The sequence below is a fragment of the Trachymyrmex cornetzi genome, unplaced genomic scaffold (assembly GCF_001594075.2).
Source record: "Trachymyrmex cornetzi isolate Tcor2-1 unplaced genomic scaffold, Tcor1.1 scaffold743, whole genome shotgun sequence".
In the NCBI taxonomy this organism is placed as follows: Eukaryota; Metazoa; Arthropoda; class Insecta; order Hymenoptera; family Formicidae; genus Trachymyrmex; species Trachymyrmex cornetzi.
The window spans coordinates 50-18,382 of NW_017300074.1; the positions used below are offsets into that span (position 1 = coordinate 50).

Here is an 18,333-nt window from a genome sequence, read left to right on the forward strand (position 1 = left end):
AGATGAAAAAAGTGAAGTCAACTGGATCAGTTTTTTAAAATCATAAAATAGATGAAGTCATTGGTCAATAAGAGTCTCGAGGTACATCTATGTATAAATACGAAAGGTGAGAATCATCAATCTGGCCAGAAGAAAGAAGAGTATCTAAACGTAGTAGGTTGGTGTGTAACACCATTTTAAGCTTTTAAAAGAAACATGTACACGGAGAAAAAAAATTTGTTCAACGAACTAAATACATTTAGTTGTTTGCAGATTTGATTATTTCATCAAATTTTATTTAATCGAATTTAACCGTAATTTGCTTAACGAATTGTTCAATGTTAAGTAGACTACGGTTAAATTTAGACAAATAAAATTTGTTGAATTAACCAAATCTGCAAACAACGAAATGTGTGCAGTTAGTTGAACAAATTTTTTTCTCAGTGTATAAAGGTAAACTCAATATTCGGGAGGGTAATTTGCTCGCAAATTGCGAGTTCTTATATTTTTTTAAAATGTTGCTTATTTAAAATACAAAAATAACCAATAAACAACAGGATTAATGAGAGTCAGCGCGGATAATCAAGCGCAAGTTTTGTAGATTTTTTTAATATACAAAACTTGCGTTTGATTATCCGTGTTGACTCTCATTAGCTCTGTTATTTGTTAATTTTTTTATATTTTAAAAATTGAAAGCCTGTTTTAATAATTAGTATTTATTACTTATTTATTATTATTATGATCGCGATTAGGTCATCCCGCTGAATTTATCAGCATGCGATAGGAGATGGTTAGGCGTTAGCTGCATTCAGCAGAGAAAGCAGCTTTTTGCAATTGTAAAATTCTTCAGTATGATTGGTTTATACATTTAAATCCATAAGCAATCAATTGTATTAAAAAATTTTTTACAGTAATTGAAAAGCTGCTTTCTCTGATGAATGCAACCATTGACGTATTACATGTATTCACGGTGTTATTGAATACTTATAAAGTAGGTAATGTAGGTAGGAATACACGGGTGAAGAAAGGTGTGAATATGACACGAATAAATGAAAATACGAGTAGGTAGGACAAGTATGGATAGATAGAGACCGTATAGGTAGGGTTAATAAGTATGGATAGGTAGGGATAACCACAATCATCTAAATTAAAAAATTAAGTTGTTACAAATTAAATGACACTTAAATAAATTTCGCGATCGGATAATTAAATTTTATTTTAAAAATCAAAAATAAAAGATATCACATAATATATCTAAACGGTAAACTATAATATGTAGGTAGGAATAGTACAGAGGATTTAGTACAGAGACGAACCACATCTACTTTCGACGATACGATTTTATCGATAATGTTGGATAGTATATATATTATAGTCACGTAGTTCTCAAATTGAAAATGGATGTACTGGCGGTAATGTATGGGCTATTTCAACCGTAAAGCTGGAAACACAATGGACACAGGCAATAGGCAGAGGCAACAGGGTATAACGAGCCGTCCAATCAGAGCTCTGGGATATAATATCGAACTTATACTCCAAAGCTCTGATTGGACGGCTCGTTATTTCCTGTTGCCTGTTCCTATTGCCTGTGTCTATTGTGTTTCCAGCTTAACAGGAAAAAAACCGGCGTGGCCTCTTTTAGATTTCTCTCTGGTCATAGGCGCTTTTCACTGGCAGAGCTGGTGCGCACTCAGTTTTAAAGCCGTTGTACACAAATCGATGTACAATGTTAAATACTTTAACTTTAAATACTTTAAGTACTTTTAATAAACATATAGCGTTTTCGGCCCGATCGGGTTTGCACCAACCTGGGTTGGATTAATCTTTCCTATTGGTTGATGTCACCCGCTCTACCAATAGGAGAGCACAAAACGCCATTAATCCAACCGAGGTTGGTGCAAACCTGGCCGTGCCGAAAACGCTAATAGAACTTTTAATAAATACAGTACGTTTAAAAATATAGAGACGCATTAAACCGCGAAATCCCCAATATATTTTATTGTGTTATTTGATAAAATATACATCAAATAATTTATTAATTGAGATATCTCACATTCAGATTAGATTAGGGTATAACAGCATTAATGAGCACTGAGTGCGCATCAGTTAGTGAAAAACGCTATCAGATAACAATTTGAAGGTTATGTTTTCATATCATCTGTTAGAAAGCCGAGAACACCAGTGACAACCTGTTAAAATTAATCGTATGTCTCACAATAAAATTGTGATAAGCGCTACATCACCATGGAAGACCAAGGAAAATCAACGATGGTGTTCCATCCAATTATCTCCTCTATACAAAAAATTGCCCTGTACGAGACAAACTCCGTGAGTTTCTAACTTTGACATTTTAACTTGCATCTAATTTATCAAAAGTTTCAAGGTTTACACTTTTACAGCGGTTCTACCTGATGGGATCCAACAACACGTTAACACGTTTTCGAGTCCTGAAAATCGACAGAATGGAACCAAGAGAGTTGGTCGTGCTGGACGACAAGAGGGAATATAATCAGGACGAAATAAAAGATCTCGTCAACATGATTGACATGGGTAACCGAACACGAGCAGGACAGCGCAGCAACGTGGGTGGTGTTGCACGTGTTGTATCCGCCTTTGGGATTGTTGGTAAGATCATTACACATGTTTTTCTCTTGCACTTTAACAAACACGAAGTTAATAATAACTGCATGCATAAGCTTTCGCATATGTATTAAAACATGATTACTTATGTAGTCGTACACATTTTTATTTAAATGGTGCATCTAGAACCTATGGTATATACACATTCCTTTCTCTCTCTCTCTCTCTCTCTCTCTCTCTCTCATTCTAATATTGGTAAAAATGTTGAAACTTAGGCTCCTCAATGTTACAAGCTTTGTCCTGGTATGATAACTTTTCTATATACAGGATGCATCTGATCATTTGCAATCGGGATACACTACAAGATTAAGCATTTCATCTCAAATCTATTGAACCTAATAATTTGTTGATCGCAATTAATAAACCATTCAAACAAATTTTTTTTAATTATTTATAACAAGTTTATAACATTGGACAAACTATTACGCTGATTCTACAATGAGTCGGTAATCGGTAGTCCTAAGTCTTATCGGTGAAGTTGATCAATAGCCAACTTGCACGACTAAGGCTGATTGGCTAACTTTACCGATTAAGACTAAGATTTCAGACTACTGATTCATTGTAGAATCAGCATTAGGCTTAATAGATTCGGGATAAAACGCTTAATCTTGAAGTGTGTTCTGATTGCAGATGATCAGATACACCTGATATTACCCTGTATATTATATATACATATATAAAACTTCTTATAATTGTTACACGCTATTACTAATATCATTTATATTAAATATCAGATACTAAAATCACCTTATCGGAATTATTAATTGCGTTATACGAAACTTAGCTTATTTACATTTACTTGCTAATAAAGGCAAAAATAGTAAAGAACCTGCACCTAGTTCGAGTATATCAGAGGAGCCTGAGCAACAAGAATTACAAAAACCACTGCATAAACCGACACAAACTAAATTCACCTGGACGAGTATGTGGCAGAGAGACACTTTCCCCAGGCTAATACCAGCTTTTGCTCTTCTTGGTAAGGCATAAAAGCTTTTTATTGACAAAGCCAAAGGTAAACGTATATAATTATGATAAACGGAATAACTTTGTTGCGAAATAATTTAATTGGCATAAAATGAAATATTTTGAGTGTTAATTTTAAAGGAATATATGACAGAACATTGAATATAATACAATACCATTGATTATACAACACAGAGTTATTCGGTTAATGAATTGGTATTTGATAGGCCAATATGCAATCAGTTAGAATAATAAACACTATATGATTAACAGAATTAATATTCGCAATCAGACATCATGGTACATCATGGTATGTACATATCCTCCCTCATGCATGGTGTGATATTTACTTATATATCATACTTCTCACATGTAATGTAATTAGGCTAAATGCATGGATATCACATAACACGCAGATAATGGGCGCTACGTATTACAAATTAGTAGTGCTTATGATTGTGTATAAAATATGCAAGCAAGTCTTCGATATCCAACAACTCTTTTTTTTAAATAATTTAGAAATATAGCGAAAATATGAAGCATACCCAATAATAATTATAGTGATAAGTTACAGACATATTTTAGAAAAAAATATTTGATGCAGGGTTTATACGTTTTTTGGAAGGATATTACATAATCCTAGTTACAAAACGTCGCCGAATTGCAGTTATTGGTCATCATACAATATATAAAATAGAAGATACATCAATGATATACATACCAAATGACATTGTACGAATCTTCCATCCTGATGAACAGAGATATGTAAAAATGTTTCAAAGTATTGATCTCAGCAGTAACTTCTACTTCAGTTATTCATATGATATATCACGTACTTTTCAAAGTAATATGGCACCGCCAACGCGTATCAAATCTGATGTTCTCACTGACATGTCTACTAGCCAAAGGGAATCTGAAGAACCAGATAATTCTGAAGATTTTTTTAACATGTGGGCATTTAGAAAAGATTGGCAGACTGAACAGTATGTTATAGTATCTCAATGCTCAGTTTACTTACTTAACTCGGGAGTTTATAACTTACTTAATTCGGGAGTAGTTATCTGATTTCTTTTACATGTAAGCAATCATTTGGGGTCTTATACTCAAATAAAAATTACTCTTATTAACATATTTTACAGGATAGTTCATTTTAATCAATACAGTCAATTTTCTCCGAAATTATTAATGATACAAAAAAAATGTTTTATATAAAAGTGGAACAATTTCGAGAGAAACGTATTTTGGCCATGTTATTTTTCTTCTAAGAGGCATCAAAAAGATACGAAGATTACCTCCATTTTTTAAAATGAAATTGATTTTTTTTGCATAGTATGATTGCTCTAATTATTCTGCATATAAAAATATTAAGGTAGAGATATAAAAAAACTAATAGTTTGAGATATTTTATACTTTATTTTGGAATAAAATGTTAAATATCTATTAATTTTTTATTATATATCGTACTTTAATATTTTTATGTGTGAACAAAATAATGAAATGAATCAATTGATATAAAAAACACATAGTTGCTTATTTAAAAAAGCTATCTATTTTATCTACATTTTTTTAATGGTCGACAACAGTGACAGAAGCCAACTTTACACCCCATTTGTAACTGCATATCTGCACTCTATCAGACTCTACCATTATTATATTGACTTGTAGAAGAAATATTTTGCCATAAAACTCGTTTTGGCTTATATTTAAGCTACGAAGCCTATTATAGAGCAGAATTTTAAATTTTCGCTCTTAAAAATATTATAATAAATAAAATGATACTTGATGAACTCCTTATTATTATAATAAATAAAATGATATTAATGAACTCCTTATTCATGGTACAGATACACATTTTCATGCTGATATTTGATCTCCTAGAAATAATATTACATCATGAGACCTTTTTCGGCTTCTTTTTTATGAAGCTGCAAAGACGTATACGTACAGAGCCGGATTTTGCAAATTGATTCTTGAAAAGTTATAAATAAAATTATATGTAGCTCAAGTGTACTAGTACACATCGGGCGAGATATCAGAATTTTTTTACTTTGCCTTTAAAAAAAATTTCACTCTGTATACGCCCTCTGTATAGAGCCTTCAGATGACTTTCAAAATTACGAATATCACAATTAAAACGTTATTCATGCAGTATTTTAGCTATAATTTCAACATAAAGTAATTCGTCTCCGACCAGAGATCTCCATAGTCTCTTCTGTCGACCCTTAAGCAACTACAAGTTAACTCAATATCTCGTAAACTATTGATTTTTTGATATTTCAATCTTAATATTTTTATATGCAGAATAATTAGAGGAATCACTACGTGAAAAAATTATATAATTCCATTTTAAAAAGTAGGAGATGATCATTATATCTTTTTGGTGCCTTCACCTAGAAAAAAAATAACATGACCAAAATACATTCCCTATGTTATTTTCCGATATATTAATATTAAACCTTCTAGTGGGCGCGCGCCTTTTCATAACGGGAGCAAGCGCGCCATGTAGAGAACACCGTAGAATAAGAATGAAAATTCGAAAGATTAAAGCGTAATATCGTCAAATAAGCATTATGCGATGAAAGTTTATGATATCTAAATAATCATTTGTTAAAAAAAATAAGTTTTACCTTTTATTAGAAAATGGATTAATAAAACAAAGTTTTATGCGCTTTTAGTCGTAGTATAATTATTGCAAATAATAATCGTCGTCGAATGTTTTTTGCAAGTAAAATGAAAACATTTGTTGCATTTAAGGATGATGGTTGTATTTTTGCACAACTTGCACCTCTCTCGCTTTTCACCGGCATTGAGCGATTCCTGTGTATCCTCCACAGGAACATTTTTCTGAAAAAATGGCCTGATATCTTAAAAATTGATTCTACGTAAACAACATACGTTAACAGAACGCGATCTGAGTTTGACTAGGTACTACGGTACTAGACTCCTACGGTTTGCATCAATTAATTATTAAATTATTAAACTCCTAAACCAGCTATGAAACTGTTAAGATTGAACCACACAAGTGAAGATTTGTCGTATATCAAAAAGATTAATAAATTATAATTAATTCATGTTTTAATTTATAAAATACGTTAGAAATGGTCTTAGTATAATATCAAAATTCAAATCAAGTCAACCTCATCTTTATTAATGATCTCATCATCTCGACTATATTGTGTGACTTATACTTTTTCATTATAACCATCATACAAGTGACTATATCGAGCAGTTCGACATAGGTACTCTCACGGTTGGCATCTGTTAATTATTCGAGTGTCGAAAAAAAAAGAAGTCTTGCGTGATATCGACTATATTGTGTGACTACTTTTTCATTACCATCATACAGAAGATGACTAGCAGTTGCAAGACAAAAAAGAAGAATTATTAAGGGTCTAAATTACATGAATCACACAGAGTATTCAACTATATTTCCTAAGAGAGCATAGAATAGAACAGTGCATTACCGACAGTCAGGTCAAAGTAATCAGTTTTAAATGGAGTATAAAGAACATTTTTTATGTTTATCGTTATATAAACATACATCATCTAAAACGAATGAGGATTCTATTAAAATTCAATTGCGGATCGACAGATCAACAGAAACACTATGTTTTTATATCTGTAACACATTAAATTACAAAAGTAGAATCGACGGTCCGAAAGACACTGAAAGAATATCTTGGGAAGCCGAGATCCAGAAAATAGATTTTACCTGTATCCCCTTCGAAAACACGTACGCGCCCACTGGAAGGTTAAAAATATTACGAATATGGATTTAATCACAATTTTCTAAAAAAAAGTATGTAGAAGCTAAATAAACATTAAATAAAATAAGCATAAGTAGCTTTTCACAGTATTAAAAAAAAATGTTTAAATAACGCTTTTTTATTGCGAATTTTCGGAAAAAAAAAATTACATATTTAAATTATTCATAAAGAATACCTATTAAAAAAGAAAGAAATTTATTAAACAATATACAAAACAATATTTTACAATAATTCGTATTTTTTGCCGCTGAGGCAGGAATATCCCAAGTGACTATTCCCGGATTAAGAAAATTTAAAGATATATATTGTATTTAAATGTAGTATAATAAGGAGATAATTAATAAGAATCTGAAACGCAATTATAGTAAAGGCGAGAATTATATGGATTACGGTATACGTAGTAATCCACATCGTCGTTTTGTGTGGAATTCCCATCTTTTAAAGCCAGTAGAAAAAGATTTGCATCCTGAATGGATATTGTATATAATACATGGCTTTATTGGTCAGTCAAATGTGAGCATTTTTGGAAGATCTATGTATGTCACCGTTATTGCCAGAAGAAGTAACAAATATGCAGGAACACGTTTTTTGAAACGTGGTGCAAATTTTGATGTATGTGCAGATGCATTTATAATACATATTTTTCATAGATATGTAAACTGATGATTACATATGAATATAGGGAGATGTCGCGAATGAAGTAGAAACGGAACAAATCGTTCATGATTCTGGCGTGAGTTCTCTAAGTAAAGGACGTTTCAGTTCTTTTGTACAAATGCGTGGATCAGTGCCTGCTCATTGGAGCCAGGATGTTAGTAAGATGGTCCCAAAACCGACTATAACTTGTGATTTGTCTGATCCTTATGTAGAAACAGCAGGTATTGATATATAAAAATTGATAAATTGTTTTATTCTGATATGAAATTACTTTATTCTTGTACGTTTAACATACTTTTAGGAGCGCATTTTAATCAACTGTTGAAAAGATATGGATCACCAATAATAATATTAAATTTAGTTAAAAAACGAGAGAAGAAAAAGCATGAAAGTACATTAAGTGAAGAATTAAGTATGGCTGTGAAATATTTGAATCAGTTTCTACCTCCGGAACATCATATTCAATATATAAGTTTTGATATGGCACGTATGAGCAAAAGGTAAATTTATAAAAGGTAACTTTTGTAATTACAATATTTTCATATCTCTAAAAATAGCGGAGATATTCAAGGTAGACAAAGTTATTACTCCATCCTGTATACGAAATAATAATTTCGTTATAATTAATTTTCGTTAATTTCTTTGTTTTTATAGAAAAAAAGTGAATGTTATGGGGCGATTAGGAAATATTGCTCACAATGCTGTATTAAAGACTGGTATTTATCAGTCACAAAATCCTTATTATAATCAGAGAAATCTGTTTTCACCACAAAATAATAGTACGAGAAAACTCCACAAGACAAATTCAAATTCGACTTTATTATCTAATTTAAATGACATCAAAAGCTCTATTAATACTTCAATTAAAATAGATTGTAATGAGCAAACAAATTTTATATATGATTCTCATTCAAATATAGAAATTAATAAAATAAATGAATTAAATCAAATCCAAAACAAAGTGAAGGAATGTTTTGCTAAGAGAGGAACTGTACAAACTGGAATTATCAGAACAAATTGTGTAGATTGCTTAGACCGAACAAATACAGCTCAATTTGCAATAGGAAAATGTGCCTTAGGGTTTCAGTTGTGTGCTTTGGGTGTACTAGAGTCTCCTAAACTCGAATTTGATTCTGATTGCGTAAGAATGTTAGAGGAATTGTACGAAGATCATGGAGATACTTTAGCCTTGCAATATGGTGGTTCACAACTAGTACATAGAATTAAAACATATAGGTAGGTGAATGTTATTACATTAGAATGTGGTAATATATTAAATTAAAATAATTTTGATTATACAAAACTGTTATTTAGAAAAACCGCTCCATGGACAAGTCAGGGTAACGATATTATGCAAACTTTAAGCAGATATTACAGTAATACATTTAGTGATCAAGAAAAACAGCATACAATTAATTTATTTCTGGGTAAATAATATCACATATCTATCTAATCTTTACAAAACAATCTATAATTATCTCTATTTGCAAAACAATCTATAATTATAGTTTAATTAATATGCGTATATCTTAGGATTGTTCATACCTGAAGAAGGTAAGCCTCCAATATGGGAAATTCTAACAGATTATTATCTCCATCACCTACCAGCTTGTCATTACTCGCGTAAAAGAAGACTTCTGACACAATGGTGGGATAAAAATGTATTGAAATGTCTTCCTTACGCACTTGATGAAGTAACTAAATCCTGTTCAGAAATGATACAAGTGCAAAATTCAATAGAAGATATGATTGACGTTTATTATGATTATCACAGGTAGCATCACTTATTTCATAATTATACATATTATTATACGTATGTACATTCAATTCATGTTTCACGAAAAATTTTATATAAATATTTTAGGCCGTATGAATTATCTTTACTATCTGAAGTGTATGCATATAAAATAAGTCACTCTGTCAGAGATTTTATGCCACATTTTACTACCTGCTATAGTCCATTTGCCGTTCGTGTACGACCAGGTAGACGGAGAGAAGAAGCAGGTAGTAAAAACTTAAACATGAAAAATCCATCTATGACTGGTCAAAGTAGTACGAGTAGTACAACATCTAGCGCAAGGTATGTATCATAATTATCAATTTTATTCTTTGGAGTTAATTATAAATAAAAATTAATATTTATATTTATTTATAGTTAATATATTAATATTTATTTAGCGCGCTTCTCTTAGTATATTTATAATTAACTTCGATTAATTAATAATATCGATCATATGTTGCAGCTCAAGTGAAGATTCAAGTTCAGATGAAGATGAAAGCCATCAACAAATGGACGATTCTCAATTAATTACTTCTAAAGACAGTTCAGAATTAATGTCATTTGAATCATTGTTTCCCTCTATGAAGGAAGTATATGGCATAGAGCCAGAATATCCAAAACGGAATGACATTATTCTTTATAAAAGGTAATGATATTTGTTTATACGAACATGTAATAAATTTTACATATTTTAATATTTTCCTTTTTTCAGATTTGTTCTAATAGGACGAAATGCAACATATTCTACAGATCATACTAAACTGCGTTTGAAACTAATTCAAACATCTTTTCACGAATCTACAGCTGCTGTCATAATGTTGCCTAGTGTTAAAGATGCAAACATAAGCATATACGAGCAATACGTGAAAAGAGCCACAGTATGTAAATTTGTTGCACAATTAAATATTGTATAACTATATTTATGAATACTTTTACAGGTAGGTGGCACGATACCAAATCCAAATGATATGAATTTGTATGAGGCTTATGCTTCTCAGTACAAATTACTTATGAAACCCGTGTGCTCAGGATAAGACCAAATCAATTTCAGGTTTTATAACTTAAACTTATTGTATATATGCAATTATCTTATAATACTTTAGCTCTTTATATGTTTATTTTATATTAAAAATTTAATTTATTTTGTCAAGTGTACGAGAAGAATAAAGTACAAAAGATCAGTTTACTAGTTATAGTTTATTGATGTCATATATAAGAAACATATACTTCCATTTCCATAATATGGAAAATGAAATTTGTTTTCTAGTTTACTTCAGCTTCTTTTTTGGTCGGATATTATTCGTGTGGCCACACTTCTTCTTACGGCAATTGGTTGCTCGTGGATGAAGACGAGCATAGCACTTGCGACAGATCATTTTATCGCAGTTATATTTTTGTGCGAGTATACGCAACGTGGGTTCAATTACGCCTCCTCGGAGACGAAGTACCAGGTGGAGGGTCGATTCTACAGAAGAAAAAATAAAAGTCATTTTCATACAATGTCCATGAGTTCCTTTCATATTTTTATACATTTTTCTAAATTTAATGCCACATTTGGTCTGCTCTTTTTCCATACCCTGGAGGAACTGAACTTGCATGAATTATGTTTTTTTTTCTCTTCAATGTGAAAAGAAAAAGAAGATGAAGCATGCAAAAGATTCAGTCCTAGGAAAAAGAACAAGCCTTTGATATGTTATAAAATCTAATCTTTACTTTGAAGACTTGCCAAATTCGATAAATTTTATTTAACATTAGGTATATTCGCACCTTTTTGGATATTATAATCGGACAAAGTGCGTCCATCCTCCAGCTGCTTGCCGGCGAAGATGAGTCGCTGTTGATCTGGCGGAATTCCCTCCTTGTCCTGGATCTTGGCCTTGACATTCTCGATGGTATCGGAGGCTTCTACCTCAAGGGTAATGGTTTTACCCGTGAGGGTTTTTACGAATATCTGCATGATGGTTTATCTGAATTGTAACAAAATCAGCCCGTAAACTTTCGTCACGATATCCACGTGCGTGTGATGTAAAAACAATCTCGTTCGACAACTACCAAGAGTACCAAGAAAATACTGCGAGACGAACTCAGAATAGTTTTCGGTTTGCAATTTATTTTTATCGAGAGGAGGCAGAATCGTGGGAAAAAAAAACACTAAAATTTAGAACGACTGACAGACTGACGTTAACAACGCAAAGTCGTCACGCGTCGCATTTGTTTTTCAGGCCATCTTTGTTAAAGAATTATTTGAATTTTTTTGCAAACAGCGAATAATACAAATAGCTGAACTTATGAGACTTAGCGACAAGCGAAAACGCAGTTACAAGGAAACGTTCAAAAGTGAATGTCACACTTACCGTTCCGACAACGTGCTGCTAATAAAACCAACGTAAAAAGAACTCTGACATGGCCGCGCCGTCGACTTCCGTCGATACATGGAATCGCGACTTGCGCGACATCTTGTCGAGCGACATTATTGGCTGCGTTCAGCGGACTCAACAGTCGCTGTTATTGGTATATTCTCTTAGATCATCCAATCAGCATTTTAGATCCGGAAGAATAAATCAGTAGCAGCGAGCGCTTACTTAACTGTTGAGTCCGTTAAACACAGCCATTGAACGAGTTCAAGACGGCAAAAGTGCATTCCGTTTCACATATGAAGCCTGTTCTTTTTGGCTGAACTTTTGCACCAGTTCACCTTTCTTCCTCTTCTTTCCTCCTGGAGAGAAAAGGAAGAAAGATGAACTGGTGCAAAAGTTCGGCCAAAAAGAACAGACCTAATGTCATGAACCAATCAGAGGGCCGCATTAGCGACTTAAGACATTACTTAAGACGGCCTTAAAATAAGAACCAACTATGAATACCGGCCATATGCTGGATTCACACTGCATCCGATTTGCGTCGTATAACACTCTTCAACCAATCAGAAAACAGGATTTCGATGGATTTTGCTTCGTATCATCGGAATCCTGTTTCTGATTGGTTGCAGAGCGTCGTACGACGCACATCGGATGCACTGTGAATCCAGCATTAAGTTGGAATCAGACTAATGCTGTATTCACACTGCATCCTATATGCGTCGTACGACGCAAATCGGATGCAGTGTGAATTCAGCATATGCATTGAAGATTGAGATTGAAGATTAAAGATTGAAATTTCACCAATGAGGACAAAGAAATTTTGGTTTCTTTTGTTCTGATTGGGTAAAGTTCAATCTTTCAACCTTCAATCTCATTCTTCAATGCGTAGTCTGATTCTGGCCTTAAGGACCATTCCACACAAACTTACAGAGCCACATAACCATATGCATAAAGAAAATTATCCAATCACATTTCTGTCATACAGATAAACGTAAACTATGATTGGATGATTTTCTTTATGTATATGTTTATGCGACTATGCAAGTTTGTGTGGAATGCCCTTTAGTAATGTCTAAAGACGTCAATGCAGCTTTCTGATTGGTTCGTGACTTCTTAAGACCTTACTTAAGACGGTCTTGAATATAAGATTTGACTATGAATATCGGCCATAGTCAGGTCTTATATTCAATACTGTCTTAAATATGGTCTTAAAAAGTCACGAACCAATCAGAAGACTGCATTAGCGTCTTAAGATATTACTAAGGGCTGCTGCACACAAAATTCCGTAACAGTATGCATAAGGTATAAATTTAAGCCGATGAACCAATCAGGATACTGCTTTAGGCGAATTTCAACCGGTTGAAATTCGCTTTATTGCGAGGTTATGAATAAGTTTATTGTTAAAATTCTTTAATATGATTGGTCTTGCCCTTAGTTTCTCATTAGATCTAAATGTATAAATCAATCATATTCAAGAATTTTACAACAGTTGCAAAGCTGCTTTTTCTGTTGAACGCAGCTATTTTTTCCCGGGAATCTACAGTATATGTAGCGTGAACAGATTTTCAATACTAGCAGTGCATTATTGGAACATGGCTAAGGTTATGATGATGTTCTTAATGACTACATTTACACGGTTCGGTTTACGCCGAAGTGTTATAACATCGATGTTATAAAACTGCCAATCCATAACTCTTTCTCTGAAAAATGGAATGACTGTGATTGATTAGTTTCATAACATCGATGTTTTATAATTTTGGCGTAAATCGAGCTGTAAACCTACAATTGATAATATGACCACTATTTTCTATTTGAGTTATTATGATGATTGGAGTTGATTATGTATCTTGAAACGAAATGAAAATTACGAAAGTAAACAAATTCGCTCAAATAATAGCGTTTTTGCAATACCGTGTATTCAGATACAACATGTAAACGTTAAAGTCATGCTATTTCAAATTGCGCACTAAATAATGAGAAACTTTAACATTTGTACCGTATTTGGACACACGATATTGCAAAAACTCCCTATATATTATAATTTCATTGGTAAATAATGGTTATCTATTGAAATTGTTCACATTTATAATTTTCATCTCATTTCAAGATACACAGTATATATATTGACCCCCTTGAAATGAAATAAAAATTACAAAGGTTAACAATTTATTAGAATTTATTAGAATTTATTAGATATTGGTTCGTCAACACCTAGTGAGTTCGCTTTTGTAATTTTTACCTCGTTTTAAAAACCATTAAATAAGCCAGCTTGAATTTAATCAGTTTGATTCGCGTAGTGAAGCGAGTCGACCAATCGTAGTCCGTGAGAGATGGCTATTCCGAAACTCTCGGCTGTGATTGGTCGGCCGCTAGATGCTTTTATTTTTTGAACGTACCTCACTTCACATTCCACCAACGATCCTCCAAAATCGCGCCAAATCGCGGCGTCTCTTCGTGAAAGGATTTTGAATCGTAGGTATTCGAACATGTCACGACAGATTGTGCGTGATTCGCAGTTAGTGTTTCTTACGATCGTTCGACACAAAGTGATTAATGTCCGTGCGATTATTGTGAACATATCGTAAGGTGTCGCGAACCTCCGTCGTCGCAGATCTAACGCGACGCGCAAAACTGCCACCGCCATTATACACCGTTAGTTCGCGATCTCAGGTATTTATCCCTCGAAAGCACAATGATCCGCGTATTTATTTCTCGAAAGCGTAATAATTATCGCCAGATGTTCGATTTATGGAAACAAAACACTCTAAATTTTTGGAGTTTGGGAGTGAAATCTTACTCCAAGAAAAGTGATCAGTCCGGCAAGAGTGAATTTCACTTCACTTTTTCAAGGAGTGAATTTTCTAAAAGATCAACTTTAATGATTAATATCTCGTTGGCGAGGCACAGCGACTCCCTACAGCACAAAAGTTGCAGCAACAATGCTGCAACATTGCAACAATATTGCAGCGTTTTTGCAGCGATATTGCTGCAAATTTTGTGCTGTATGGGACGCTTTTCTTCACATATTTGTTCATTTTGTGCAATAACACGTTAAATGAGCCCATTTTCGTCAGGGGGACTAAATTTAATATTTACCTTTAGTCTGCTTTCAGAGGGTGAAATTATTCACTCTTCGCAGAGATTGAAAATTGACTGTCGCTTGGAGGGATTTTTTTTATTCTCGAAGAGTGATTCTTCACTTTCTAAGAGTGAAAAATTTACTTCTGCTGGATTAACGCAACTGTCACTCTTCGGGAGTGAAATTTTACTCCCAAAAATTTAGAGTGAATTAATGCAGAAAAGAAAAGTTCGTCGAAACAATTATCACTCAAGCAGAACAACACTGAAAAAAATGCATGTAATTTTACATGGAAATTACATATGATTGGAAATTTACAATTTCCAGTAAATTTCCAATCATATTTATGTAATTTAAGTAATTTTCCAGTCATAAACATGTAATTTTCATGTGATCTCACGGTAACGTCAAAATGGCGTTAAAATAAATCGTAAATGATTGAAAATTAATTTTTAGTCATTATTTTAGAGTTGTTTTGATGATAATTTGTGTTTTGTTTGAGTGTCTAATAAACACTAACTGAAAGTTATAGTATAATATGAATGTTATAATTCCATACTATTAATAATATAACCCTTATGTACAACATGTGTATTATGTTTATATTGTTGAAATTATAATGTTTTCATTACGTTATTGTTAGTTGATATTTACTAAATATACATGAAAACTCAAACAGAATAACAAGTCATGAAAATGTCATTTCAACGTTAAAATAGATAAAAAAGTGTTTTTAATTATTTTGAGTCGTTTTGACACCATTTTAATGTCATGATAAATGTTGTAACTTTTTCTGTTTGGAAAATAATAACATATACAAAATAATAACATTACTTTAATTAATATATAAATCATTAATTAATATTACATAAATTTAATTATTAATTATTAGAAATTTTATGCAGATTTAATATTATATAGATCAATAATTATTTTCAATTTATTACAGATTACTAATATTTTGAAAAGCATAAGGAGCATAATGTCTACGTGTCACTATGCGAGGAAACTTGAGCAGCGTTGATCGTCATGAAGGCGCAAAGCGACCAAGAAGTCAATAACGAACTTCAGTATCACGATCTCAAGGTATGTTTGCGTATTACCTCTCGGTAATACGTTTGTGCAATTTCACACTTGCGATTGTAGGCACGCTCACACACACATGTTTGCCCGTATCCGGCTTTCGAGAGGAGACGAGAGTTCTGCGCCTCGGACTCAAGCGATATGCAAATTTCAGTAGTAACCCTTAAACTTAGCGCCCTGACCTAGATGCTCACCTGTCTGGAGAACAGGGAGATGTCTTGCGATTATGCGCGATTTACCATGTCGCCTATCCAGTTGCAAACACAAGATCCTTGCGGTATTGTCAAAGAGAAAATCATTAAGGGATTATATATGTTCTCAGCGTCGAAAAATTTATTTTGGGAATTTTTTTTTAGGAAGGTAGTAAAATAAATCGAAAACTAATAATTCTTGATATTTTATTTATATAAATAATTTTTTGTCCAATTTGGTTACATATAGGCTCCGTAATCTGCAACAGCGTCAACGTCTGCACGCGCGTTGACGAAAATCCAGGCTCCATTTTAATTTTCCTGAAGAGACAAAACTATTAAAATTCCAGTACTGTCTTCTAAAATAAAGCTGAGGGTTAGGCTTAAATTTTTGAATGTATATAAAAAGTAAGATTTTTGACTGTTAAAAAAGTATCAATTTTTTCTTAAAAATTTAATTTTTAAACTTATTAGAAAAATATTCAAAATTATAAATTAAAAAAAATGGGCCGTTGAAATTTAACTATAATGTTATTTTAGAAGACAACTGGAATTTTAATACTTTTGTTTTTCTACAAAAAAAGAAGTTAGAATGCTATCCATAGAGTCTTGATTTTTGTGCAGCGGCTGCATTTTACAGAGCATATATGTAACCCAATTCAATAGAAAAAAATTTTTTATGTAAATAAAATATTAAGGAACAATGTGAAATTAGTAGTTTTTTATTTTATTTTATTTTATCTCTTTGAGAAAAAATCCCAAAATACAACTTTTCGGCGTCAAGAATATAACGTATGTAACTCCTTAAACATATCGTTCGTTATTCATACTTCCTTAACTAATTCCTTAATTAATTGCAGTTGTGAGAAATGGGCGAAACGAAAAGTGGATTGAATTTATAATAACAACCTCTGAGACTAAAAATTAATTGTAATATATCATTAATTTAAAAAAATTTAACTAAAACATATTTTTTATCGTTAGTTTAAGATACATAAAAAAATTAGACGTTGAAATTAAATTAAAATCAAATATTTATGAATTTTTTTCGTTTAAAATATATTAAACAAATTAGACAATTCGAGAGAATTAGATATTTATAAATCTTTTTCATTCAAAATATATCAAATAGCTGATTCGATGATTTGAAGATCGAATGTTTACACATTTCTCATTTTATTCAATTGAATGATTCGAATATTGGATACTTATAAATATCTTCATGTATTATAAATATTTTATGGATTATAAATATCTTTTGTTCAAAATATATGAACAAAAAAATCGGATATTTATTAATTTCTTTTGTTCAAAATATATCCAACAAGTTGGATATGATTCAAAGAACGTTTGACTTTCCAAAACAAATTTCTTTTGTAATTTCCTTTTTAATTCGCCTATGTTTTCGTATTACTATCATTTTTTCGCCTTCCGTCTGTGCTCGTCCGCCGGACGCATTCCATAAACTCGAATGAGTTTCGCGATACAACGATGAGGAAGCTTTACGACTTCTCTCTGTCTCCTCGAGCGTTTCGTTGGATCGCGCATTTCTCTCAAGTCACCGCGTTTCACGCCGGGGAATAGATAGAGGAAGAAGTGCGAGTGGGGGAGGCGAAAACGCGAAAAGTGCCCTATAAATTTCGCCGTACAATGGAAGACCGTGAAAAACCGCGACGGCCGACGATCGATCTAATATACTTGCGCTCGAACGAGTGTCGCGACACTTGTTGGCGCGTTCGAACTCGTCTACTCTTTCACTTTTACTGTCAACGAAGCTCACAGTATCATTATCGACATCACGATTACCGATCCATTTTCTTTTTCCTCTCGTTTTCAG

The 18,333-nt window shown here is 32.5% G+C and overlaps 2 protein-coding genes across 6 annotated transcripts; one reads left to right on the top strand and one right to left on the bottom strand.

Moving 5' to 3' along the window:
* The first annotated feature begins 2,026 nt into the window (after positions 1 to 2,026).
* FIG4 (polyphosphoinositide phosphatase FIG4) lies at positions 2,027 to 10,857 on the top strand. Of its 4 annotated transcripts, none has more exons than XM_018518155.1 (14): positions 2,027 to 2,307; positions 2,379 to 2,604; positions 3,431 to 3,595; positions 4,187 to 4,565; positions 7,715 to 7,961; positions 8,032 to 8,227; positions 8,308 to 8,506; positions 8,661 to 9,242; positions 9,321 to 9,433; positions 9,540 to 9,780; positions 9,871 to 10,086; positions 10,250 to 10,432; positions 10,499 to 10,664; positions 10,725 to 10,857. In XM_018518155.1, exons 1-14 carry the CDS (start codon positions 2,224 to 2,226, stop codon positions 10,818 to 10,820), a joined length of 3,093 nt encoding a protein of 1,030 aa, XP_018373657.1. In that variant the 5' UTR covers positions 2,027 to 2,223; the 3' UTR covers positions 10,821 to 10,857. The 4 variants fall into 4 exon arrangements, with proteins under 4 accessions (XP_018373657.1, XP_018373658.1, XP_018373659.1 ...); XM_018518156.1 differs by having other exon boundaries at positions 10,729 to 10,824; XM_018518157.1 differs by lacking the exon at positions 3,431 to 3,595.
* Positions 10,858 to 10,964: 107 nt separating this feature from the next.
* Positions 10,965 to 12,235, bottom strand: RpL40 (ribosomal protein L40). 2 transcript variants are annotated; one of them, XM_018518133.1, is made up of 3 exons: positions 12,141 to 12,235; positions 11,554 to 11,753; positions 10,965 to 11,251 (listed from the first exon to the last, which is right to left on the bottom strand). In XM_018518133.1, the coding sequence occupies exons 2-3, from the start codon at positions 11,741 to 11,743 to the stop codon at positions 11,055 to 11,057; spliced, it is 387 nt and encodes a 128-aa protein (XP_018373635.1). In that variant the 5' UTR covers positions 11,744 to 11,753; positions 12,141 to 12,235; the 3' UTR covers positions 10,965 to 11,054. The 2 variants fall into 2 exon arrangements, with proteins under 2 accessions (XP_018373635.1, XP_018373636.1); XM_018518134.1 differs by lacking the exon at positions 12,141 to 12,235 and adding an exon at positions 11,839 to 11,968.
* Between the last annotated feature and the right edge of the window lie 6,098 nt (positions 12,236 to 18,333).

What these genes read in the sequence shown, in the direction of transcription:
- FIG4 (XM_018518155.1), top strand. Translation starts at nt 2,224, where the DNA reads ATGGAAGACCAAGGAAAATCAACGATGGTGTTCCATCCAATTATCTCC. An exon ending in TCCTTATGTAGAAACAGCAG is followed by an intron (nt 8,228 to 8,307) that starts GTATTGATATAT and finishes ACATACTTTTAG; the next exon opens with GAGCGCATTTTAATCAACTG. An exon ending in GACATTATTCTTTATAAAAG is followed by an intron (nt 10,433 to 10,498) that starts GTAATGATATTT and finishes TCCTTTTTTCAG; the next exon opens with ATTTGTTCTAATAGGACGAA.
- RpL40 (XM_018518133.1), bottom strand. Translation starts at nt 11,743, where the DNA reads ATGCAGATATTCGTAAAAACCCTCACGGGTAAAACCATTACCCTTGAG. An exon ending in CGATTATAATATCCAAAAAG is followed by an intron (nt 11,252 to 11,553) that starts GTGCGAATATAC and finishes TTTCTTCTGTAG; the next exon opens with AATCGACCCTCCACCTGGTA.